This window comes from Solea solea, chromosome 10 (genome assembly GCF_958295425.1).
Source record: "Solea solea chromosome 10, fSolSol10.1, whole genome shotgun sequence".
NCBI lineage: Eukaryota > Metazoa > Chordata > Actinopteri > Pleuronectiformes > Soleidae > Solea > Solea solea.
In genome coordinates this window covers 16944925-16971481 of record NC_081143.1, presented here as the reverse complement: position 1 = coordinate 16971481, position 26557 = coordinate 16944925, and the positions used below count along the sequence as shown (strand labels likewise).

General features: G+C 41.3%; 2 protein-coding genes across 2 annotated transcripts in view; one reads left to right on the top strand and one right to left on the bottom strand.

Annotated features, from left to right (window-relative positions):
* LOC131467158 (alpha-1,6-mannosylglycoprotein 6-beta-N-acetylglucosaminyltransferase B-like) overlaps positions 1 to 19149 on the top strand; it is an 88881-nt gene extending 69732 nt beyond the window's left edge. The window contains exons 10-18 of the mRNA XM_058640898.1: positions 5486 to 5619; positions 7098 to 7228; positions 10515 to 10517; positions 11153 to 11311; positions 11489 to 11635; positions 12727 to 12843; positions 14878 to 14952; positions 16955 to 17238; positions 18129 to 19149. Of these exons, the coding sequence (XP_058496881.1) occupies positions 5486 to 5619; positions 7098 to 7228; positions 10515 to 10517; positions 11153 to 11311; positions 11489 to 11635; positions 12727 to 12843; positions 14878 to 14952; positions 16955 to 17238; positions 18129 to 18327 (1249 nt within the window). The 3' untranslated portion in view covers positions 18328 to 19149. The remainder of the gene's footprint in view (positions 1 to 5485; positions 5620 to 7097; positions 7229 to 10514; positions 10518 to 11152; positions 11312 to 11488; positions 11636 to 12726; positions 12844 to 14877; positions 14953 to 16954; positions 17239 to 18128) is intronic.
* A 2121-nt stretch (positions 19150 to 21270) lies between these two features.
* On the bottom strand, positions 21271 to 26218 carry LOC131467156 (tripartite motif-containing protein 16-like). Its single transcript, XM_058640897.1, has one exon. The coding sequence runs from the start codon at positions 23811 to 23813 to the stop codon at positions 22146 to 22148; it is 1668 nt and encodes a 555-aa protein (XP_058496880.1). The 5' UTR covers positions 23814 to 26218; the 3' UTR covers positions 21271 to 22145.
* Positions 26219 to 26557: the final 339 nt, after the last annotated feature.

The window sequence follows — 26557 nt, the reverse complement described above, 5'->3', positions numbered from 1 at the left end:
ATCTAGTTGAGCCCTCTGCACTGAACAGGATCATTAATCAAGTGCGCTGAGCTTTGGGGCCCTTCAGCTCCCTTTAATTACTTTTGTTTTATGTTCCCACTAACATCCACATTCATTTATTATGCCTGGACAACATGGTGCTGTCCTGTCTGGTGTGTTGTAGTTGTGCGTGTGTGTGTGTGTGTGTGTGTGTGTGTGTGTGTGTGTGTGTGTGTGTGTATGTACACAAGGGTGTGTCAGTGCATGTGCGCTGTCGTTAAAGATGCTGATAGCTGATGAGACACAGTCTTAAATCACACCCACTCATTGTATAATAGGACGAGCATATTGATTTCCTCTGCATGGTGAATTTATTGCGCTGCTAGAGGTGGACTGGAGAAGATATCCAGGGGAATGCCCAAGAAATAATCAAAACAAACCTCCTTAGTAAGACATAAGATGATCTAGGGCACCTGCACTTTGGAGCCTGCTGACTCCGTGGGGACACATCATGAACAACTGCACATTTAAAGGAAAGAGCCGTCTACATGGCGGTAACGGTAGCTGTTTTTGTTTTGATTGCTGAGACTCCCTATCGCTTCATTAAGGTGAGATAATGATTCTTTACAACGTAATTACTGCACTAAATTACTATTGCTTCATCTCCAATGGGATTGTTTGAAGATTGTATTTTTATGTAAACAATGATTTAGTGACTAATACTGTTACAATGGCCCACAGACAGACAGGCAGGCGAAGTCCAAATAAAATGAAAATACATAGGTGCTTCACTTCTGACTAACTGGTGGACATATCCAGGTATCTATCCTCTGAAGGCTGGAAACTTATCTAATGAGAAACGATGCAGATTGTTCACCCCTCTGACCCAGTTTCAGGTCGTCCGTTTCACCCGAGTCAAGGTGTGAAAGAGGGTCATCAGGGTCACCTGAGAGACAGAGTCTGCTCTTGTGTGAGTGTTGGAGTTCACTTTTATTGTTCTGTGTGTGTGACTGTTGATCCTTTGAGGTCAGAACAGCATTGTACTGTAGGTGGCTGATAGTTGGTGTCTCAGTCCACCTCCTCTGTTGAGTGATGGCTTCACCAGATTGACGTTGACGGCTCCCTTCACTCATCTTGCAACAGTCTGACTCTCTCATCATCAAAAGAGTGTCCCTTGTCCTTCAGATGTCGGTGGTTCTTCCAATACTTTAATGCAGTAGTTGTTTGTTTTCCCCAATGTAGTGGTCATGAAGTAGAATCACCAGAAAAACAGGATCATACAGAATTTAGTAGAGGTAGAAGCAGTTGGACAGACTGAGACAAACTGACAGCACAAGCAAACACCAGTGTGGAATGACAAGGAGAACTTTGAAGAACAGAGACGAAATACACAAGGGAGGCAAATAATTGGACACTTTTGGGCAAGGCAGAAAGGCGAACAAGGCAGAGACAAAATAAAACAGACAAAAGACACAAGGTAACACATAATCAATTATGGCAGACCCACATTCCAGGTCAAATTCCTCACATTGTTAGTATTACTCCACCATGTTCTTTACCGCCGTCTTTATTAGTTTCCAGGAGTGTCATTAGTCTAAGGTGTTCATAAACTCTCTCACCACACAGTACAAATGAGCATCTACTGCAGTCTTTTAATGCCTCTGGTCAACACTTAACCAGCTGCTCTGTCATATCTATAATCACTGGACTGTTCTTGGGCGTCTTTCCAAATGATGTTACTCCATAACATTTACAGTTTCCCTTGACTAACAGTGCACCTGTTTTCAGAGGATAACGGCTAGTTCTGCTTTACAAAGTCTGGTAGAGACTAATGAGTAACACACAGTGACTGCGCTGTAGCATCTAAATGATGGATGGAGGAGTGTTGCACAGTTTCTATGTGCAAATAACATTGAAAATGTATGTTTTTTTTGTAATTAATAGATTTTCTTTCAAAGGATCTATAAACAGTATATGTACAAGGTTATCAGTGTATAATCCGTGCATGTGAACGACCTAACTTCTTCATTATCATACATGTCATCAGGACAAGAAAAGTTAAAGGTCATGTGGAGGAAGGCTCAAAACAATCGTATGGGGAGCACTTCACAAATTACAAATGTCAACAATCACGATCAATCAAGAGATACCAACTCAGGAGGAAGGATGATGATCAGAGGTCTGAGTTGAATGAGTCTGAATGAGGCATAACCCTGACCTCTCTCTCTCTTTCTCTCCATTTAAAAAAGTGGCAGAATAAAACGGCAGTAACATGAGGGCAAGACAATCTATTTATATTGCAAAAACACTACACACCCACCCACACACACACACACACACACACACACACACACACATCTTCCCACTTGGTTCTATTAATGATACTCATAGACTTGATAAAATCGAAAAGCTGTATTTGTGTTTTTAAAAGTAGAACATTATTTGCAGTTTCTCTTCATTTTTCATAATGTTTGCTTCCCAGAGGGCAGGTCCATGTCATTATTTGCACTTTTACACGCTGCTGATTTTACTCAGGGTGCTACCAGAAAACCACTGTCCGAGGACCGGGGAGATCTGATGGGTTGGTAGTCAGTGAGCTGGAAATGTTCAGAGAGCTGAAACGTGTAGTGATTTAGAAATAAGCAGGAGGTTTCTTTGGTGGAGAGCTCTGTCCCTGTGAGTCCTCTGCTGGTAATCCTTAATGCAGTGTTAATAGTCAGTAGTTGTTAATATAGAGTTTTAATGGACTCTAGCAACGTTTCAGAGATTTATTCAAAGCATTTCATCTGTCCATTCCCTCATGTGGATGATAAAGTGGTAGAAAATGGATGGATGGACATCATATGTGCAACCAAATTTTTTCCATTGAACATATTCTGCCTCAGATACATGTTTTGCTCATACGGGGGTTGCACATCTAAACTGTGTTGTCCAGGTTCTTCTCCCTCACCACAGGTGAAACTTAAAAACTATGGGTGACAAAGCACCACCCTGCCATATTCCTCTCATCTTGGAGGACTGTTGAGCCTTGCTGAGCAGCCGTTTAACCTAGATTAGCCCCATACTCTGATGTCCTGATAGATATTCAGCTCAGCTACTTCTCTGCTTATCCTCTCTTCTTACACTTTTTTTTTTCTTTTTCCCTCTCCCCCTGGGACCTCTTATCTGTGGGTAGCAACATTTTCACCATTTCAGAGCTGGCGGGAGGCTCTAGAGGAGACGGGGACATGGGAAATGAACATTTGTTTTTAATAATTTATTGTCAGCTTCTGTGGTCCAAGAGACGAAACGTTTTCTGCAGAATCTCATCCACGGCGCCTCAGAATAAAGGATGCATGAGAGATGGATGCATGTTTTTCAGATAAGTCTGTTTTTATATCCAAGCTTTAGTTCTGTTCATTTAAAGCTGGGCCTCTTTGAAGCTGCAGTCTGACAGAAAAATCAACAGATGTATCAAACAAGAATGGAGTGTCACCTTGTCTTGAATAAGACTGATGCCCTTAGAGGACTTGTTTTGTATGAAACTTCCTGAATACGTGTTAATGTGAAAACAAACACTGAAGAACTCTCGTATGCGACAGATGTCTCAAACTCTGGCTATTGAAGGTTAGAGAGACTGCATCTGGTACTCCCAAGAAAACTGTGGGCTCTACATGGTTAACAGTTTCAATGCAACGCACTTTATTAAAGATTCCCTTGTTCATTCAAAAGAAAAGGCTGCAGAAAGCATGACCTCTGATCCAGGTTTTTCCAGTGCAGCTACAATGAAGGAAAGTCATACAGAACTTTTGAGTGTTTGATTCTGGATTAAAAATGTGCACGAGTGTTCAACAAGTAAAGTCACATTATTTCTTGCAATTTATTGTGCATGACTGATATCATGCACAATAGCCGCCCGTTTAATAATGCCATGCCTTAGGTGCGATAGTAATGTGTACATTGTGATGGAAATATACGAGAATATCAGAAAAACAGAATAAAAAAACTATCAGAACTATCAGAAAAAATCTGTGCGCAGCTCAAAGACCTATTTGCCAGAAAAGAGTTTGTGTGTGCTTTTTAATGAAGTATAGAGAGGCAATTGCCTGAGTGTTCTTCAGGCACTTGAGCGTTATTGCACTATTTCACATCACTCTTTCGTTTACACACACACACACACACACACACGCACACACAAACACAGTTATCTGCCAGGAAAGAGTCTCACAGATCTGGCAGTGGACCCTTTAGCTCTTGTTAATCACTCCGAGCTCACAGACTGGCCAGACTGAACACACTCAGTGAGAGACTCCATACAGAGCATTGGTGTGTGTGTGTGCGTGTGTGTGAGAGAGAGAGAGAGGGAGAGAGACAGAGTGTGATGGAGCACAAGTATTTTGTGTGTGTATAATTCTAAATGCGTGTTCATGCACCACTTCACTTACAGTTTTTCCTAATCTTTCACGAGCTCACTGCTCTCTCCTCACTCCTCCACACCTCTTAACCTCTGTGATTTTTTGTTTCTTTTGCTTCTCATCTTCATGTCAAACCTCCCACGCTGCACTTTTCAAACAAACCTGCTGTCGTGTTTGTTCTTTTTTTGGCTTCTTCTCCGTTGTTTTTCTTTTTTGACATCTTTTCAAATATCATTTGTGACATTGTGCTAAATGCCATGACTGTTTTGTGCTATCGGTAGTTTTCTGCAATTGTGACCTGATTACTGTCTTTAAGACCTGATGAATGATGATTGCAAAGGGCCACATTTACAAACACGACTGTGCAGGTCTGGTTTTTGTTGTGCTTGCATACCTTGTGCTTACCAACAAAGTAAATTTAGCGTGTAGTTTAGTCAGCATCTTTGCACTGACTTCCAGGTGTGTCCTGCATGTCAGTGCAAGGCACAGACGGCCAAGTTAATAAGAGAAATACAATTATTTTAGTTTTTATGCAGATTAAAAACATGTTTTGTGCTTCTGCCAACAAAATGTGTAATTTATCCAACTTAACAGAGAATAAGAAAGAATGAACTACAGTTACAAATATAGCAAATGTAAATAAAGTGTGTGAAATAAGGGACACAATGTTTACAGTATTCTGTAAAGGCAGCTGATAATTTGGCATTTGCAAGCATTGCATAAACCTTGGTAATACACTGTAATGTTTAAATTACTTGGATTAATCCAATCCAAATTTATTTCTATAATACATTTGCATAAATACATAAAACAGGCTGTATATGAAACAATGTTAACTAAAAGCAATATAAAAAATGTTTTTATTGTTTAATAAAAACAATAATTAATGCATGTATTCCATCATAATGCATTAATGAATATTCAAGTCATTCACAAAACCTTATAAATAAATGTCACAAAGACATTATGAACTATAGTTAATGACAACTTTGTTAGTTTCACGTTCAGTCATAAACAATTTTGATTGTTCATATGGTGACTGTTGTCCCTGATATTTTTTGCACAGTCGACACAGCAAGGATGATAGACTCTTTGTCCTCTATTTTTCGCAGATGTCATATCCGGGTGATCGACACCTTTGGGACGGAGCCGGCCTACAATCATGAGGAGTATGCAACGCTACATGGCTACAGGACCAACTGGGGTTACTGGAACCTTAATGCCAAGCAATACATGACCATGTTCCGTAAGAAAAGAAAAACTCCTTAAATTGAATGTGTCGCACGCACGCCATCAGTATAGAATATTTTATTATTTATATATTTGTTTCATAGGCCTGTTAACGTTCTGAGACACCCCAAAGCTAATTCCTGAAGATATCTCCTTTACAGACTTTTCATCAGATCCTTCTGCATTATTCATATTATATAGAATGAACCAACATGTTGCTAAAACTTGTTATCAGCTCAAGCATTTTATATTACAACTTCTAAGGCCACAATTCTTGACAGCTGATATGATGCTGAAAAACAGATGCCTATTCAGTGACATCTGTGACTTTCTTTGACAGGTCTGGCTTCTTATTCTCATTAGTTTGATGCATTTAATGCAGCTATTTTCTGCAATACCAAGCTGCATCTTGTTCTCCTCCTTTCTTTTTCTGTTTCATGCCACACAATGTGACTTATCTGCATTTTTCAAAGCTCATACTGTTGTAGTCTATGTCTTCGTCATTCCTGAATGTGAAACACTGACTGCTTTTAGCTGTAGTGCATAGAGTCATTACCAATTAAGTCACACAGTGCTGATTAAGCCTATCAGCTCTGCGCAACTCTCTTTGTGTTTATGGCATTGTCTTGTTCTCTTGTCATTCCAGTGCTGTGCCAAGGCTGAAGCACTGCTGCTACATAGCTTTATAAAGTAAAATGGTTAGAAGCAGCCACAAAAAGATACAGAGGTGGATGCTAATGCTAAAAAAAAAACCCCATCCTTGATGGGATAAATATTGCAACTGGGTAACAGAGGACTGGGGTGGTGCAGGATGTAGCTATGACGGCAGTGTTTTGGTAATTACTTTGGCATTGGCACACTTTAACTCTGCTCTTCTCTCACATTCATTGCTAACCAGTGTCGTACTCATTCTGCTCATTCAGCTCAAGCTGTCACTCAACAGCCGGGTCATTCTGACATCTGTGGCTAACTGTTTCACACTGTACTAAGCTGCAATGTTTTGTCTCAGCCTTTATCACAGGATGTCAGGTGCCATTTTTTTTTGCAGTTACCAATGACTGTACCTGTGAAGATACTTTGAGTTTTAAAGAAGTAATTCTTCAAGAATAAATAGCAGAAATGGAAATGTATTGAAAAAACAAACCATGAACATAATGCACAGTTGTTTTTCCTTTAAATACTTAATCTTAAAGCCAAAACTTAAAAGATATTTCATACACCCTGTACAACCGAAATCATCCAAGCCCCACAGCAGCTATGTTTATGAGAATCTGCGTGTATATTGTCATAATGTCATTGTTAGTGGTGGCAATAACAGCAATAATGATTCTGCCATTTAACCAAAGCAAACGAGAATGCAATGCTCCTTTTTTTGCTTCACCCCTTTTGTCTGTCACTCAAAATTCTTTCTCCCCCTTCTCTTGTGCATTGCTCTCTATTTCTTTTCATATTACCCTGCCTTTCCCTGTTGCTTACATGCATACACACATTCAGCTCACACACCAGACAATTCATTCATGGGTTTCGTTTCGGAGGAGCTGAATGAGACCGAGAAGAGGAGCATCCAGCAGAACAAAGTCAACAACATGGCTGTTGTGTATGGAAAAGAGGCCAGCATGTGGAAGGTACACACAAGAGAACACACACACACACACACACACGTTTGTTTTTGCTGCTGCATATCCTGGAGCTGTCTGAAAGCATGTATTAATATACAGTTGTATAGTAATTAGTGAATATTATTGTTGTTAACATTTTGTGTACTGCTGCCGTCAAATGTTTCTCACACAATGAAAGTAATAGATACATGCATTTGCAAATGAATGGGAAAATACAGTATAAACAACAAATGCATGAACATTATGATACAGTATGCCCATGTACCACTCTGTGTATACGCAATACCCATGCACCTGTAATGCCTGTAGGGACATGTTTTACAACTGCATGTATATCCATGAACCACTGTTTCAGGAGTACTGAATATATTTTATATTATTAAAATATATTATATGTAGTATTATTATTATATGTGTTATTATATTTACATTATATATTATTATATTTATATTATTCAACTAAAATGAGGAATGAGTTGTTTCTCTGCCAATGTTAATGAATGCAGACTCTCTCTCTCTCTCTCCCTCTCTTTAATGTTAAAGAGTGTTAATGGAATTAATGGAATAGTGGCAGCATTGTGTGCCTTGTTTACGGTTCAGCGTCATGTCATAGCTCTGTTTGCACACAACTCTTTTAATTCACAGGCAGTTTTTTTTTTGCTTCCTGTACATTGTAGAATGTCCTTTTGTTTGTTTTCTGTCTTTTTTCCCTAACTAGTATTGCTGTATTGTCATATTTCTCATCTATCTACATTTGTATCTGATTATGTTTTCCTCTTTCACTCTTCTTCGTTTGTGGCCTGCCATTGTGTTTGGATGCACATCAGCTTCAGGTAAGAGCCTGTTTATTTGAACATTTCCTATGTCTCACAGCCAAAAAGGCAAAAAGTTACTGTGCTATTAGATGAAGGAGCTTACACACACACACACACTATTAAACTCTAGGCATAGTCTTATCCCATCTGATTTTAGGAAAGTAATTCCTGAGAAGATACGTGTGACAGTACTCGCAAATGCACTGCCTTTACCCGTCAGTGTCACAATTTTAAGATACCTGAGGTGGCATTGGATTTTCCAAACACCATAAGACACTTGTATACTTCCACTCACATGCGGCAAAGTCCGCGTCAACTTGCGCGTCTCCTAGCGCATCACACATCACGTCGGGGTCCTGTACAGTGTAGTATCTCACTTCACCATTTTTAAAAGTATTTTCCTGTATTATATTTGCTTTTTGTACGTGTTAAAGGACTGTGAAAAAACAAAGTGTACGGCACAGAGAGCACACTCTCAAAATCCTGCTGGCCAGCTTTCAGGCTGTCAATTCCGTAACTTTGTGACATCACAATGTCACAGATGTGACACACACACACAGAAGAGGACAGTCTCCCTGGACTAGGCCCAAGTCCAGACTAAATGGAGGCTGGCTCAGAAGAGTTTGGATTTTAGGGTAACGCTATGTTGAGGAGACGCTGTTTTATTAAACACGAGAACAAGGTCTCTCTTGAATCACTGCCAAATGATAATCCCAACAAGACAACTTCACCAAGGACTGCTTTATAAACAGCTCACAGTTTACTGCTGCATTTTCCTCAGCATTTTAGTCATCAAAGATGTATTTGGACAAACAGGAAATACAGGGGATTTGTTGTTTGAAACTAAGCTGTTGCTCAACTTTTAGCCTCGGCTATTTACACTTGCTTTACACCTTTTCTGTGAATCACTGACTAACTCATGGTTACTATCTTGTTAGTTCTATTGGTGATTATTTAGTGATTGCTCTCGGGACTTGAAGGAGAGTTCAACAAATGCGTAAAAAAAAAAAAACAGACCTTTTGTAGCTTTGAAACCAGTCAGCTAGAGACATTGATGAGTGTTTCAAACACAGTGTTTGGACAAACTATTGGAACTGAAGCTCAGCCAGTGACATTTTTCTGCATAAAACAATGATCAGGTGCCAGCTTGAAATGAGAAGCCTGTTTTTTTGTTGTCAAATCAACTGTTGTTGCTATCAACATAAGTAATATGTGAAAACAGAAAACTGTGGCAACAGCATGGAAGGTGAGGCTTTGAGAATAGTTCCTCTTGTCATATGTCATCACATCCTACTTCAACATTTTGACGTTTCGAAAAACCCCTTTCTTAAAACTGCAGGAAATGAGGTGAGCCATAAAAACAAGCACAGCAGAACATATGTATTACCGTTACTAATCCAATGCGTGCCGTGAGTATAAGCTCGGGTACGCATGTGTGCACACACACACACTGCTGCAAGTGGTGGTTCTAGAATCTGCGCTCTACCACACATTTCTCCTGCTAATTCATGTTGTCTGCTGCACTTAGCGCTTGAGCTAATCTCCTAATTGGCTGGGAAAATCCTCACAGAAGAAGTTATCGATCGCTACCGCCTGCTATTACGACTGTGGGGGTTCCACCACAGAGCAGGGATACAGTAAGCTTCTTAACACTGGACACTCGGTCAATACTGTGGCCCAGGGTTATGCTCCTTTCATGTGATTCAGTTTTGAGGGTTAGTTTATGCTGGTTGATTTATTTGTTTTCCCGTTCAACGTGTTCAGCCTCGACTTTGAAAGTGTGACCCTTGGGCTCTTTCACATGCAAATATTTTATTCTTACAGTGTCTGGAAAACTAAGCCGAGGCAAATGCACAGCTATGATTAAGCATCGCACACCTCACACCTACTCAAGGTCCATCCATTCATCTTCTACCGCTTTATCCTGCACATGAGGGTCACGGGGGGCACTGGTGCCGATCCCAGCTGACGTAAGACGAAAGGCCGGTTAAACCTTGGACAGGTCGCCAGTCCATCACAGGGTCACATACAGACAAACAACCATTCACTCTCACACCTACGGTCAAATTAGAGTGACCAATTTTGCCTAATCTCCAAACGTGTATGATTTTGGACTGTGAGAGGAAAGCAGAGAACCCGGAGAAAACTCACACACACAAGGGGAGACAATGCAAACTCCACGCAGAAAGGCCTACTCAAGGTCTAACAAACAGCATTTCTGTCTCAAAGTTTATTTATCTGTGTCCCCATTACCAATGTTTATGTAAAAACACAATCAAAATGTAAATATGTAGAGCAGGATGTGAGAGAATAGAGCATTAACTAGTTGACGTTCTGGTTGAAAGTAATAACTGTGTCTGTGGAACTTTACCACCGTTGTTAAAAGTAACATAACACGCATTTTTCCTTTTTTGCTTTTTCATCGGCTCTGTCATGATGAACGTCTAAATAACGCTATTACTGCCTTGATCTTACAGCTGGTACCTGGCTAGGGTGTGTGTGTGTGTGTGTGTGTGTGTGTGTGTGTGTGTGTGTGTGTGTGTGTGTGTGTGTGTGTGTGTGTGTGTGTGTGTGTGTGTGTGTGTGTGTGTGTGTGTGTGTGTGTGTGTGTGTGTGTGTGTGTGTGTGTGTGTGTGTGTGTGTGTGTGTGTGTGTGTGTGTGTGTGTGTGTGTGTGTGTGTGTGTGTGTTGTCAAGCAATCAGTGTTTCTCATGAGAGCGCCTGATTCTGAGGACTTCAGGTCAGCAGTCCTGATCTTACAGGCACAACAAGCCCTTTAAACATTAAAAAGGACTCCAATGCTGTTAAGTGAGGGTCATAATCCTGCATAGCTCAGCTTTAACCATTACACTGACCAGCACAGTGATATTTTGTGTGGACATAAGATTAAAAAAAATAAGAAAATGCATTAATAAAAACAATTTGTTTTCACATGTAAAAGGTGTTTTGTAAGACGGATCCACTGCAGATGTAGGCTTAGATGATGATATAGATGATTCTACACCTACTGACTCTCTATTTGTTCTTCTCCGATACACTCTTGCTCTATAAAATCTCCTCGTCACTTTTATCCCACATCTCACTAAAGCCATTGTTTTCCCCCCTTCTCGCTCAGCAGGGTAAGGAAGGTTTCCTGCAGATTCTCCACAGGTACATGGAGGTCCATGGCACAGTCTATTATGAGACTCAGAGACCTCCGGAGGTCCCAGCCTTTGTGAAGAACCATGGCCTGCTGCCCCAGCATGAACTGCAGCAACTGCTGCGTAAGGCCAAGGCAAGAGGCTATAGGAAATAGCATTTATACACATACTTTGTGTCTGCTGAATTCTTACGAATGGTGTCAGTCTGAGGGCGCAGACTCTGCGTTTGTTGATTGTTTAGAAGCAGAAATTACAATAATTGTTGTTCATTTCCATTATTATAGAGTGCAATATGTTTTGTTTTTTTCTAGCTCTTTATCGGTTTTGGTTTCCCCTACGAAGGCCCCGCCCCTCTTGAAGCAATAGCCAATGGCTGCATTTTCCTTCAACCCAAGTTCCACCCACCGCACAGCTCTCTCAATCACGAGTTTTTCAGGGGCAAACCCACTTCCAGAGAGGTAAGCTCTATACAGTGTGTACTCATCATCGCTCAGTCACCACTGAGAATACTCTTTATTTACTCTTTATATATATCGTGAGGAAAATGAATGCAAAAGTAAAAGCTCAGGCGTCAGATCCTGAACAGACGAATTTCAAATTTTGTTCCGTGACAAACTGATGTCCTTTTCCACACTGGGTATAAGATGATGCCTGAGCTCATATTGCTGTGTGAGTCAGAGGAGCTCAGCGGGGGCAGAGTTGAATTGAATGCAGGTTCAGTGCCTGACGTTCAGGCTGCTGCATCTCACACACCTCCGTTATTCACACCAAGGGAGCACATCAATGTTGTGTCTTTTGCTGGGCGGTATAGCAAAATTAAACTGTTCAGAGGGGGGGGACCCTTTTCACCGCTGCACCACACATGCTGAAGAACTAACTGTGTAGTAATTGCAGCAATGAGCAATTTACTCCACCACCTTTGGAGGAAAACATGTCTTAGATCATCAACAATGTGTGTAGTTGCGTTAACAGACACACAACTGTGTTTCGGTCTCACTGGGGTGCTCACTTATACAATCCTCATGCATACAAAAATACTGTTGTATATCCAGAAAATACCACGACATACATTTTTCTTCATACAGTGTACTCGCTGTGCATCTGGTCCTGCAAATACTTGCACACAAAAAATTAATGAATCAGGAAACTGAAATGCTTGGGTGCTTTTACTTTGTTTTACTTAACAGAGAGTGTTGTGTCTGACAAATTTAACACAAACAAACTGTGATCAAAGCTCTATTTTGCTGTTTATTTTGGTGAGAACTGTGCATGGCTCGTGGAGAAATTGGACAAGTGCTCTATTAAGGAGAGCAGCATGCCAGATTAGAGCGGCTTGAAATGAATTTTTTTGATCTCTGAATTATTCTGGCATATATTGGCCGTGGTGATCCTAATACAACAGGACTTATCGTACATATAATTGTGCATACAACTTTGGTGAAATCACATTCCCCTGCAATACATTATTTGGAATTTGTGTCGAAATGCTAAGCTAAGATATTTGTATTTGTAGTTCACTGACTGCATGTCCTGTGTGCGTCCTCTGAAGGTGTCGTCCCAGCACCCGTATGCAGAGCAGTACATCGGAAAACCACATGTCATGACAGTGGACTACAACAACTCCCTGGAGTTTGACTCTGCCATCAGGGAAATTATGAGGACCAAGGTATTGTTTGCTATTCACCCACTTGAATACATGGAAGAATTTGCATTGTAGTCTGAATATTTAAATGTATTTGAGTGTTAGAAAGTGTATGATTAATCATAAATATCCTTTATATGTCATTATAGTCTTTAAATCTTTGGTTTCACTGTATTTAGACAAACTAATCAACAATATGTTTTTACGACTGATAAGAGGAGACAAACAAAGTTGCTCAGCTCATGTCAGTAAAACAAAATAACTTTAGCTTGTGAAATGAACACAATCTGACAATATTTATACGGTAGGCAGTGTGTTTTTATTGTTCCCATGCTTGTATGAGAATGTTGGATGTCCAGCAGACACGTTACCTGACAAAGTCAAGTCTAGTTGTTGTGTAGTTTTAACCGTCAGGAGCAGACTTGGGAATTGTGGTAAGGTTAAAGTCAGGGATCACGTGGTTATGGTTAGCGTAAGTAATAATGCTTTGTTTAGGCTGGAAGTCAATGCAGTGTCCTGTGGAGAATAGCTGCGCAAACCTGTGTGTGTGTGTGTGTGTGAGTACACATGCTGTCATCTGTCCGTCTTGACTGTGTTGTCGAAAGAAGCTACAACCCAGCAGCATCGGCTGACTGCTCTCTCTCCATCTGCACTGTCAGACCACTGAGGGAGCTGATAGACCACTTCACCCTTCACTGGAGGCACAATGTCCCAGCACGCACACACACACCCACACACTATCACACACACACACACACGCACAGTCAGATAAATTGTAGTCCTGAAAGACACACAAGCACAATTGGTTCAAAGAGTCAGAGACACTGAAATTGAACAGGTCACGTGTGTCAGTGCTGAGAGCATTACAGCCATTAACTACATGACACACACACACACACACACACATAAACGTGAGGCTCATGTTCATTCATTTAAGACAAAGCAATCTCTGCCAGACAATTGCTCATGTTCCAATGAATCCTTTCTCCTCTCCTCTTTCTTTCTCTCTGTCTCTCTCTTCTGACTTCCTGTACATTGTTATAATCAGGAGCCAAATGTGTTGTTTGGTCAGACTGTGACAGTGAGGTCAGATATCAGGATGTGGTGGTCAGTTTTTGATATTGTAGCAGGCAGCCACAAATAAATCCGTGCATGGGAGACAGTGTTTGCTTTGAAAATGTTTCAAACCGGTCTGCTGGTCACAGAGAAACAGTGGCTATGTGTGCATCCCACACTACCTCCAAATATTATCCGACTAACTGGATTTGAAATGTGTCCTCATTGTGTCTCATTCACATGTAGACTTGCAATTGTGATTACCCCCATATGGATGTTAATGGTAGGAGTGAGCATGGCCTATGTAAAGCAAAGCAAAACTAACTCTGTTATGCAGATTTTTATTGCACAAAGCCAGAATGTGTCACTCGTGTGGACATGTTTACTTTCTGCTCCAGTTTACAAAGTAGATTAACATACGGCTTTGATCCGGTTTGCAGTGTGTGGAACTTTTTTTTGTGTGTGGCTGAGCATTAGACTTTGATTGTTTTTCATTTCAAATTAGAAGTGCAAATAGTAAGATGTGTAGTATTTTCCAAGGTGGAACTGCCTCTATATCACAACCGGTGTCATTTTACATTCACTCAGTTGTGTGTTGGGGGATATTGAACACATCGGTATCAGGAAGAAACAAAAGAATATGTGTTGTTTCAAGGCTCATCTCTAATTACATTTACATTTAAGCATTTAGCACACGCTTTTATCCAAAGTGACTTACAAGAGAGGAAATTAGGCAATAAAACATGTGCGTTAGCTATAAAAACCTGCTCATCCAAGCAGAGAAAGATCTATTGGTTTGCAAATAAATCCTAGTGACTTACCAGTCAGTGACACACAGTGATTTGGCATAGGAGGAACCTGACAATGGAAACATTTTTCTCCTGAAATGAATAGGAGAGGAGACGGTTCATTGCAATTCATGCATTTTGATATGTGACAAATGTGGAAATAATAATGGGGTGAGGAGGACTGTGCCTTTTGTGTTTTGATGTGTCATTGAAGGTGGAGCCGTATCTGCCTTATGAGTACACCTGTGAGGGAATGCTGGAGAGAGTCCATGCCTACATACAGCATCAGGTGAGGCCCGGTCCATTTTAGCACATGTAAATGCAGTGAACAGGACCCTCACATGCTATGATGGTCTCGTGTTATTTAACTAACATGCCGCCCTGCTCAATATTTCATCACTGTGTGCATTCAGCACCCTGTGTGTGTGCGTGTGTGTGTGTGCACTCCATGTACGTAGACTTCTCATTAATCCGCGCGCTATCCCTCATTACGAACCACATATCTGCCCGGCGGCTCTAAAGCAGAAGGTCTCCTGACACTAATGAGGAGGGATGAGTTTGTGTAAAGAGTAAAAGTATGAGGATGATAATGATGGAGGGCTGACATTAAAGAGAGACTTTTTTTTGTATAATGAACCCGTTCTAGACTCTGGTCTCTGGTCTCCCACACTGGTGTCTCAACAAGCGTCGTTAGTTCCTCACTCACAGCAGTTTTGGACACAGACTCAAACAAGCACTATTTACACTGAGGAAACGAGACTTAACATAGAAACTGTGTTGGTGAAACCTTTGCATTTTTTAAGTGTATTAGACATGAAGGCAGCAGTGGCACAGAGTGGAAGGATAGCTCTTCTCATAACTGTTCCAGAATCAACTGAATCAGCTATACAAACCCATATAGTCCCACTCACCTCCAATATCAAATCCTCTGCAAGAAATATTGGTATCATTTTTTTTTTATCATAACTTGAATTTCATCCTCCACGTATAGAAACTCATTTAAACATGTTTAATATTCTGGTTTGACTGTCACTGAATTTCTGCTGATTCAAAATTGTGTGAAATGTTCTTTGTAAATTGTTGTATTTCATTGTTGGTTGTTTTTATGTTCTGTGCAGCATTTTGTAAGCGGTGATATATACAGTAAATTAACCTTTACTTTCTTCCTTGTGAACTTGCACAGCTGTTTGCCACTGATGTACAGTATAAATAAATATTGCTTGAACTGTTTTGTAATTTGACATCATGGTCCACCATGTGACCATGGCAACCGCAGAAATCCAACCAAGGAACACTATCTACTTTTGCTGTCGTTTGATACGTGTAACCTGCAATCCTGCAGAAAGTCGAAGACAACGCGTTACTTTGCATTTCCGTAATTCCACGACAGTTTGGAAAATTACCATCATCAGAGAGGAGAGAGATGGAAAAACCCCTGTACATAGTACCCTTTTTTTGGCCTGTTTTTGGACATTGAGACAAAAACTCAAACAGATGTTATTTTAAATATGTTTTATATTGTTAAAAGTTCAATTTTAGCACACAAAATCTGGTGTTTGTGTTTTTTTCTCAATAAAACTTTGTTTTTCTGCATTTTTTCTGCATTTTAACATGGAGTTAATTGTAAATAATTGCCAGATATTGAAAGTTATTCCGGAAAAATTAGCATTTTCTGGCCCTTTTATGCTTATTATAATAAGCAAAAAGAAAAAATCTGGATGGACATGAAAAACACTTTATAAATACAGGCCTTTCATTGTTTCATTCATACAGTTTTATCTTAGTATTATAATGATATGTATGTATTAATATAAACTAAACGTGCTATGTATATTCACCCTATAATGTGACAAGTATGTGAACCCATGGGATCAAACACTGTTGAATACTAAATTTGTATGTGAACACGTCTGCTAAAGACATCACCCAAAGCTTCTTTGCTAAGGTGCTGGACACAGTACACCCTCTTTTTGCACTAAGCATTAGAGCGGTAGCAGTAACCTCTATCATATATTCAGTCTGCAGTAGTATTGTAACAGCCAGTAGCCATGGCAGTGGAGAAATGCCCTCTAAGCTTCCATTAAAATACAGAGCAACAATGTCACTGGGCACTAGACACAGTGGAAACACTTGTTTGAAAGAACCTACTTTTAATGGGCTTTTTACTGAGCTGCCTCATCACTCTGCCTATAAACTCGGTAAAATACACATTCTGGGAATTTCCATAACCGTGGTACCACTAAAGTGTGATTGCATAAGCATTTTTTTTTTCTTCTGTCTCTCACCTGCAGGACTTCTGTGCACCAGAGCCTCCCTTCGTTCCAGCCAACCTCACCAGACACGGGTCTGCTGGTGGCAACAGGATAACAGCACCTCTGTTTGTTCCCCTGCCCAATTCCACAGCGCTTGGCTGGTCGTCCAGTGTGACAGCTCCCGCTGTCTGGCCTCCGCTCAGTTCCCTCAGGCTGCTCGTATCTCAAGAGGGTCAGTCCTGCGTGGAGGCATGTCAGTCAGCTGGCTTCATCTGTGAGCCTTCTCACTTCCGCTTCATTAACAACAAGGAGGCGCTACGCAGGTACAGCAACCTTAAGTGACTTTCTGTCTGCCAGGGCCAACCAATTTTTTCAAATGAATTCCCATTTAAACATCTGGTTTTTTTTGGGTTTTTTTTATTATATTTTTGGTTTCACTATTTTAATCCTTCAGTAACAGGCTTCATCCTTATTTCTCAATTTTGTTCTGCTATATTATCATGCATTCTCACACTGTTCCTGACTGGTTTGTCAAACATTCGTTGTATATCATCTAACTACTGTCTATTATTGTTTATATGTGTATATATCCGTATATTTTGAAAGGTCCGGTGTTTAATATTTAGGTTTATTGGTAGAAATGGAATATCCTATAGCAAAGAAGTCCTCAGTCTCAATAATTAGGTGTCACTAATTCTTACACACGGGACCTCTCAATGTTCACATCTCTTGAACAGTCAAATCCTACATTTTAACTTGAGACTTTATGTACTTTTCAGGGCTATTACAAAACTGAAAGCTGCTAGTTTGTGAGTCTTTCCCACAAACACCATTCTCTTGACTTCTTTTTATCCTCCAAGTGTGTTTTCTGTCTCTCATGGTTTAAAATGCCTCTCTTCTTTGTTGAAGTCTGAGTGGCTTGGGTCTTTATCTTTCTCACGGTGACATCTCATACCTGCACTTCTTCTTATTGTCTTGTCACTTCTCCACTAAAATTCCCTCCTTCTCTTTTAAAATTGTGCATCAGTCGTGTGATGCCACTTCCACTTTACAGTTCTGTTTCTCACTCAGAAATAACTTTCATTACTTGTATTTCTGAGTTTACGCTTCAAAGAACATGTTGGGAACATTTTCCCTGTGGTTAATATACTAGCCAGTCAACTACTGTTTTACTGTGGATTCATTCATCTGCTTCTCGTGTTTCCTTCTCCAGGTTGGAGGTGCAGTGTGATGTCATAGACTCAGAGATCAACCACATCCTTCCCGCCTTCTCCGTGGTGCGGCAGGAGTGTGGCCTCCAGCAGGACCCCCTTCTCTTCAGCTGTGCAGGTCACTCCCCTAAATACAGGCGTCTTTGCCCCTGCAGAGACTTTCGCCACGGACAGGTGGCGCTGTGCAGAAACTGTCTATAATTTCAGGGCAGGTGAAGGACAGTGGAAAGAATTAGTCGCAGATTTGGCGAGGTAAAGGGACACTGTGAGGACAACGCAGTCAGAGCAGCTAGGAGAGAACCGACAAAAGGTGGAGCAGCTTCCCCCGGAAAATGTAGGGTGATGAGGAACCGGCATGCAGTGTTATGAAGAGCTGGATAGAAGCCAGCGTGATTGTGGTTGACTGTAGATTTTGAAGCAGCAGTTATACAGTGCTGTACTGTAACTAGCTGGAGACACATAGACGCAAAACTTCTTAAAACAGGGTAGTGACACCAGGTGTTATTACAGTTAGGAAGTATACACTACTGAAAGGTAAAGGTTTGGTTGCTGCCCACCAACCAACTTTTACACTAACCCTCTGACTATGTGATAATACTTTCTACAAAATGTGAAACGGATTTCATTTTTTTTTTGTGAACTGCATCTCACAAAAAAAACAAACATGTGGTTTCCGTTGTAAAATGTACATTTTGGAGAAACTCGGTATTTGGACACGAGTGTCAATCCCTGACAGAGTCTTCAAAAATCGTGGCTTGGAGAAGACAACCTCGGGTCAATATTCAATCTCCTCTCTGCACTTGGACAAAGGATGATGGACAGCTGGGTTATCTCCCCGAGTCTTTCCTCCCTCCTCCAGTGACAGTTGGAGTCATTTATCAGACTTAACACAAGTCTGAGGCAACACTGGTCAAAGCAATCATCTCTGGTCACAAAAAGACCGAAGGAGGCCAGAGGACAAAGATAAAGTGTACAAGATTATTTTTCAATAAATAAGCTTTCAAAGCTCTCAGTTGGATTTTTTTTAAGAGTGCTTGTGGGCTTTATTTTTTGGGGGAAAAAAAGATAGATTAAAAAAGTCCAAACAGATGACAATGTTTAGGGTGGGATTTATATTGTATCTGGTGTCCACTCTCTTTCCTTTTTAAGTTCACCATCCAAGGTCCAAGAAGAATGTGACAGAAACACAGAAAACACACTGAAGAATCTAAATGTCCTATAGTTAGTGGTGTTCTGTCTGTTCTACGTGCAGCATACAGCAGAAAACAGGAAATTATTAGTAAATCTTAAAAAATGACACTGAGCGAAACAGCATCATTTCAAAATAATGCCAATATTTAAACTATTTGGGAAACAATAATTTGGTTGTCTTAATGTCATGTAAACACGTTCGTCCGACTAACATACCTGTCCGATTACTCCTGCATGTATACGCCTAGTTAAACTGGAGTCAGACCTGGTGTTCTGGGCATGCACTAAAATTTCCGTAATGCGTGCGTACGTTTCCACACAACGGCACCGTATCTCTGTATAGTTCCATTAGTCTATTACTGCAGTTAGTGTCAGTAGGAAATGTGAGAATTATGTCATATCAGTGGCATTGAGTTACAAAACTTGTTTCCTGGAACAAAAATTAAGCACAATTTAGGGATTCTGTTATCAGATAGTTACATTTGGTAAATGTAGTAGCATTCAGTGACACAAAGAAAAATGTCTTCAGGAAATGACAATAACATATTTATTGTGCTCAAAAATGTACTGCATATGGCCACCAGTGGGCCCCGCCTGTTAATATTTTACATTTTGCTGCAGCTGCTTTAATTCTCTGAAGTGAGAATCCTGTCTGCTGGTTCTTAAATAAGTGCCTTACAGTATATAAGAGTAATGACAAACACCTGGTAGCGTGTCAGGCAGGAGGGCTGCGGTCCCTCCACATAATATTTTTACCCTGGCATCCAAAATAGAGCTTCTCTGAGACATTCGGGCTGACTAAACTAAGCAACCAGACATCCCAGTTTCTCCAGGTCAGTCCCCAAATGTTGCTTCACGTCCAGGTGTCCCCAATCTCTGACACCTCTGTCCTCCTCTGCGTGACATGTTCCAAAACCTTGATTAAGCAGAGACATGGTCTCTTACTCTGGAAAAAAGATCTTCAAGTGATTATGTTTAGTGCATGTTATGCATTTGAGAGACAGAGCTGCTCTTGGTCTAAATCCTAGCGACTATAAAGCACAATTCCATGAATAATAAATCAAAAGTGTGAACGCCAGAGTAGATTCATCAAATCTTCACATTGACCCCGCTCTCGCACTGGGAGAAACTGTCAACCCATTCAGCAGCTCACTGTGATTGCAATTTAACGTCGAGACGCAACTCAAACTGCAATGAACACTTTTCGTTTCCACATTTCATCAGTGTGATGATTAAAAAGCAAAAAAAGAAAAAAAAAACTTGGTGTTTTGCAGAAAATCAATTCTTTATTTCTGTTTTATCAGTAGATCAAACTTGTTTGAGGGAAACACAGGAGTGAGATGGGAAAATGTTATCTAAAATAATTTTAGATAACATTCTTAGATTTAGACGAGGTAAACTGTGACTGACGGGAGATCAGTGGTGGAGCGAGTCGTCTTTCAACTGGAAGGTTGTGGGTTTCATTCCCGGCTCCGCTAGTCTACATGCGGATGTGTCCTTAGGCAAGGCACTTAACCCCCACGTTGCTCCTACGATGGCTGTGCCGGCAGCGTGTGAATGGAAACGAAAGATGTTTTCACAGAAAATGCACTGCGACATACTGTAGGTGTGCTGTGTTCTTAAAATGTTTTAAAAATAACTTCATGTGCTAGACTGTTGCATAAGGCAGGGTCACAGGTGCATTTACTTCTTTGTGTGCAGGTGAAAAGCAACCGGTGGTGAAGTCACTGCTTCTCATTTAATTCCCAGCGAGGATACAAATGATCTTAATTCCTAAAATTATCAAAATTGTGTGTGTCCAGTGTGAAACTGGACTATACTGTACTGCAGCTTAATGTTTAGCCTGTAAACTCTCGAGTTTTCTCTCAGTGTCTCAGTCTACGCTCAGGGTGACTTTGACTTTCAAACTGAGTGCACATGCTGCCTGGAAACCAGATGGGGGGGGGGGGGGGGGGGGATTTTTCTACAGCTGCACTTTTGTGTAGGACAGCGATCAAAAAAATCCTCTTGACATGAATCCGAAGGACAAAGTGTGTGTGTGTCTGTGTGTGCGCGTGTGTTTCTCAAGTCAGAATAACAAACACAGCCAAACACAACAGGCCTTTTTCACAGCAAATATTTAGTTTTTGATGTTTTTGCAGGTGTTAACATTAACAATGGTTGTGCTCACGTACAGAGCCAGCATGCACCCTCAAACTCAGACATCTAAATTGAATTCAGTCATACTGCAACCTGTCAAAAGAAGAAATGCGCTATTAAAAAAAAGTAAATACCTGCGTTTGGTCCGTCTTTGATTAAATTAAATAAATGGTAAAAACTAAGAAAGAAATATTACATGAAGAATATCTTCCTGTGGGAGCCAGCAGCATATATCAGTGTTAACATAGTAATAAACACAGTGGAGTATAAAACCTCAGCTTGCCTGAAAGACCAGTAAACCCCCAGTGGGACACATGCTCACACAGAGAATGGCTGATCACTGACGATGATGCCTAATCAAGCCCTCTTCACTGGGAACAGCACATCTGCCTTCTGTTAAAAGACACTCCGTGTGTTGCGTACTTCACATTTTTTAATCCCACTGTGATGGTGTCGGGCTCTTATCAGCCATCATTGCTTCATAGACATTTGTTTACTGGTCCTGTGTGATCAGTAAACATTTTTAAAAACACCAATTTATTAATTGTTCAACAATTTCTTTTTCTCCCATTAACATTCAGGATTTGAGGAATTTAAACATAAACATACTGTTGTCATTGCAATGAGAGCAGAGAAGTTAAAGATTCGAACACAGAGTTTAACTCACTGCTCCTGAAAGAGCTCGATGTCTATTCGAGTTTACAGAACTCGGCCGTGTCTCCAGGTGAAGAATAATAAAAACTAACTCCAGCATAGACAGGCTGAGTGAACGTGGTCTGGACTCTGTGGAGGAGAGTCATGGTGTCAGAGACTCTGTAGAAGGACAGAAGACCTGCTCTGTGGTCCAGGTAAACTCCTACTCTGGAGGACGAACCATCTGAGACGTTAGTCTGGATACTGTTGTGAACAAACATGCAACAGTTTTGGTCACAAACTAAAGCCCAAGACTTGTCATTGTGTCCGAATCCTCTTTCATTGAATCCTAGTACACTCCCTGATCTGCTGATGTCCTTGTACGTCACTGCCACATAAACTTCTCTTCCTGTCCACTCCACCTCCCAGTAACAACGTCCGGTCAGACTCTCTTGACTCATGACCTGACACACAGTGAATCTGTCTGTGTGATGAGAATAAGACTGATCTTCATACGTTACTGTCACTTTTCGGTTCCCCTCAGACAATAACATCCATTTGTTTACTGTGTTTGGATCCAGTGTGATTTCCTGTGAATATCTGAAGAATTCAGTCTTTGGTTCTGGTTCTGTCAGTGAAACATCTACTTCAGTCACAGCCAGTGAGATGTTTGTCCACATCTGGGTCAGGACGTCCCGCAGTTGACCTCTGACCACAGCCGCTGTCATGTCCTCAAAGTGTCTCAGAGGACGGACGTTGATGGTGGACGAGTGTGTAGATGGACTGAGTGCGGAAAGTGAGCGGTAGTTGAGGAGAAACTGGGTGTGATCGTGTGTGAGTGAGAGCTGCTTCAGTTCAGCTTCTCTCTTCCTCAGCGCAGCGATCTCCTGCTGAAGCTTCTTCTGAACGCCTCTGACTCGACTCACCTCAGTTTCCTGCTTGTATCTGATCTGCTGCTTCACGTCAGGGCTTCTCCTCTGCAGGAGATGCATCATCTCGGTGAAGATCTTGTCCGTGTCCTCCACGGCTTTATCAGCAGAGAGAGTGAGAGCCTCCACCTCCTGTTGAAGCACCTTCATGTCTTTGTCTCTGTCCTGGAGTCTCTGCTGGACTTCTTCTACACTCAGAACCAGCTCTCTCTGCTTCTGCGTCCTTTCTGCTACAGCTGAGACTGTGTCGTGGTCTTTATGTTCGTACACAGAGCAGAGATAACAGATACACTGCTGATCAGTGCGACAGAACATGTCCATCATCTTATCGTGACTAGGGCAGATGTTCTCCTGGAGGTTCTTGGAGGGCTCCGCCAGCTTGTGTTTCTTTAGTGGAGGTGATTGATGATGAGGTTGGAGATGTTCCTCACAGTAAGAGGCCAAACAAACCAAACATGACTTGAGAGCTTTCAGTTTCCTGCCAGTGCAGACTTCACAGGCCACATCTTCAGCTCCAGCATAGCAGTGGTCAGCAGGAGCAGTGTGGAGTCCAGTCTTCTTCAGCTCCTCCACTAAATCTGCCAACATGACGTTTTTTACCAGTTCAGGCCTCGGCATGAAGATCTTTCTACACTGAGGGCAGCTGTAGATCCTCTTCTCCTCCTCTGTGTCCCAGTGGTTTTTAATACAGTTCATACAGAAGCTGTGTCCACAGGTAAGAGTCCCTGGATCCTTCAGTGGATCCAAACAGATGGAACAAGAGAAGGTTTCTCTCTGCAGCTGAACTCCTGCCATTTCACCTCGCTGTCGCCACGACTGTCTGAGTTTCTCTTTCGCAGAATTGGAACTGGTTTGAGCTCTGATCTCAACAACATGTGACACGTCAGTGGGCGGAGCCTGTCAGCTCTGGCTCTTCTCCACCTGTTGGCTCATCCTTCTCCCATCGTCAAACTGAGGGGAGGGAACCAGGAAATGTGAGCTCAGTGGGGAGCAGGCTGAACCACTCTGACATGGAGTGACACTCCCTGTACATGTGTATGTGTGAGTGTGTGTATATATATGGATTCAGAACAAATGTGGTTACATTTGAGTATTTAAAGAATCAAAGAAAACTCGTCTGTGCAGTTTTTGTTTTGGTCTGTTTCCAGATGTGTGTGTGCAACAGTATCCACAGAGCAGCATTATTGAGCTCATTATCTGTCTTATTTGGTCTGTCGGCTCAGCTGTTAGGAAATTTGAATAAGAGCCATATCCGAGCGTATTATTGATGTTGTTTACACAATAGTTAATCAGTACAGGAACAGATTGATGTACACAGCTGAATAATTACTGAGCCATAAATGATAAATACACAACTATCAGTGGAGCGTGTTGGTTAGAAACCTGCTCTTCCTCAACTTAAAGACTGACACACACACAGTGTGCTGCTGTATATGAGTGCAAACACTCATTATATCACTCCAAGGAATACATTTAAAAATTCATACAATCACTTTCCACTCGAATGCAAATGTCAGATGTTCACCTCCCTCCTTCCTCTCCTCTCTTTCTATGTTTTGTGTCATTTCTCTCAGGATTCTCCGAGGTCCAACTTCCCTGCCAAACATTTGGTGTAACAGTCTTGCTTACACACAGTTTTTCTGTTTGTTTGTTTGTAAATTGTAGCTGCTGCCATATGTGTGGCCCCAATTAGCACTTTTCCTGTTTTTATACCTCAGCATGCACGGCATGCAAAAACAGCACAAGCGTCGGCTCGTGTATTAGTATTTTGAGTTTTTGGTTCATATGGGTACAGTATGTACAGTAAGTACTGCTGCGTACAGATGTGAAGGCAAATGCTCATCTCTCTTTGTGGCATTTTCTCAGGTTTCCTGGCACAGCTCTTTAATGAAGCAGGCGTTCCTTTTGAAGTGCAGGAGGAGGAGGAGGATGTATCCACTGCCTTTAGTCATGTGGTCAGATCCCCGCTGGGCTTTTCACATCAAGGTGGAGTGGGCTTGGTTTCCTGCTCGCTTCAGATGTGCTGCTATCTCAGTCTCTCCCTCTGGAAAGAAATCTCCCCTACTGTGCCAATACTGAAGATTAGCATGGGTTCAGTCTTAGGGAAACCACATAGTGTAGTGATGAAGCAGTGGCATGATTTTATTATACAGATATTTACTCTTTGCTCTTATGCAGACAGCATTTGGGAACAATAGGGAGGTTTAAATGCACAGTGTGTGAGTAAATCCTCCCAAAAAATAAGATTGATCTCTGAGGGAGAGACGGAGGGAATGAAAAGGGGTCGAGTGTAAAGAAGGGGACGATGAAAGAAGGGTTTAAAAAGTGGAGGTGGTGAAGGTTCAGCGACATTTTCAAGAGGACAGGAAAAGGAAGTAAATGGAACCAAATAGAGAGGAGAGGAGTCAGTGAAGGAGATGGAGAGAGGAAGAAAAGAAGGATGTAAGAGTGCTGAGAGGTCGACGGCATCTACTGCTTCACTCCTACTGAGAATTGACATACATCTGAATGAATAAAGTCTTACCTAAATAACAGGGATGCTCAAATATTTAAGGACCAGCAAATCAATGACAGATACCTCAGGTGAGCACCTCTCTCTCTCTCTCTCTCTTTCTCTTTCCCCTCAGTATTAAATAAGACAGTGGCTCACAGGAGTGTGTTACATTATGCCCTGTAGATGACACCTCGGGAGCGACGCGTGTGCTTATTTATGCGCATGCATTTCTTCTGTCTTTGCTCAGCTACTCTGCGTCTTCCTCATCTGCAGTATTCCTCTATTTTCGACACTAATCTTTCCATCTCTTCTCCCATCATCCCTTCATCTCTGCATTTGTCCTCCTTCCCAGCTTTTTCATCACTGGCATAGGTGAAGCCGCTTAAAACTGATAAGGATCCCTCCAGGGAACTGCAGGAATGTGTGTGTGTGTTTGTGTGTGTGGGTTGGATTTCAATTAAAAGAGAGGTGTTTCAGGAGTGGTAATCGCGACACAATCAGATACATGCAATAACACACTGGTGAATGAAAGAACGATGTAAACCTTGGGACAGGTATTTTTACAAACCACACAATAACTCACCACTGTGATGTCACAATCACCTTGTCATTAATGCACACTTCCAGTTGGTTCTCTTTAACAGCTCTGGTAAATTCAGAAGAAGGAAATCTCCATTTCCAACACCCCTGGTGGTGGCACACGGTAATTCACACTGATACCATTCATCCATTTATTGTCTGCCTCTAATCTGGGATTGATCACAAACAACATTGCTCTCTCCTGCAATATCTTATGGTTCCTTGCAGCAGATCCAAAGAAGTCTCCGAGCCAGATGACATACATGGTCTCTGTAATGTCATCGTCAAACCAGGATCTCAAACAAAGGTAGGAACCGTTTATCAAATGACTGTTTTTCATTTATATCATTTTTCACAATATGTTCTCAAACAGTTTATTTGACAATGTTTAGTTATTCAATATACAACTAAACATTGTCATATTTTGGCGGTTGGCTTTACAAATGTCACAGGACATATACACATA

What these genes read in the sequence shown, in the direction of transcription:
- LOC131467156 (XM_058640897.1), bottom strand. Translation starts at nt 23,813, where the DNA reads ATGGCAGGAGTTCAGCTGCAGAGAGAAACCTTCTCTTGTTCCATCTGT.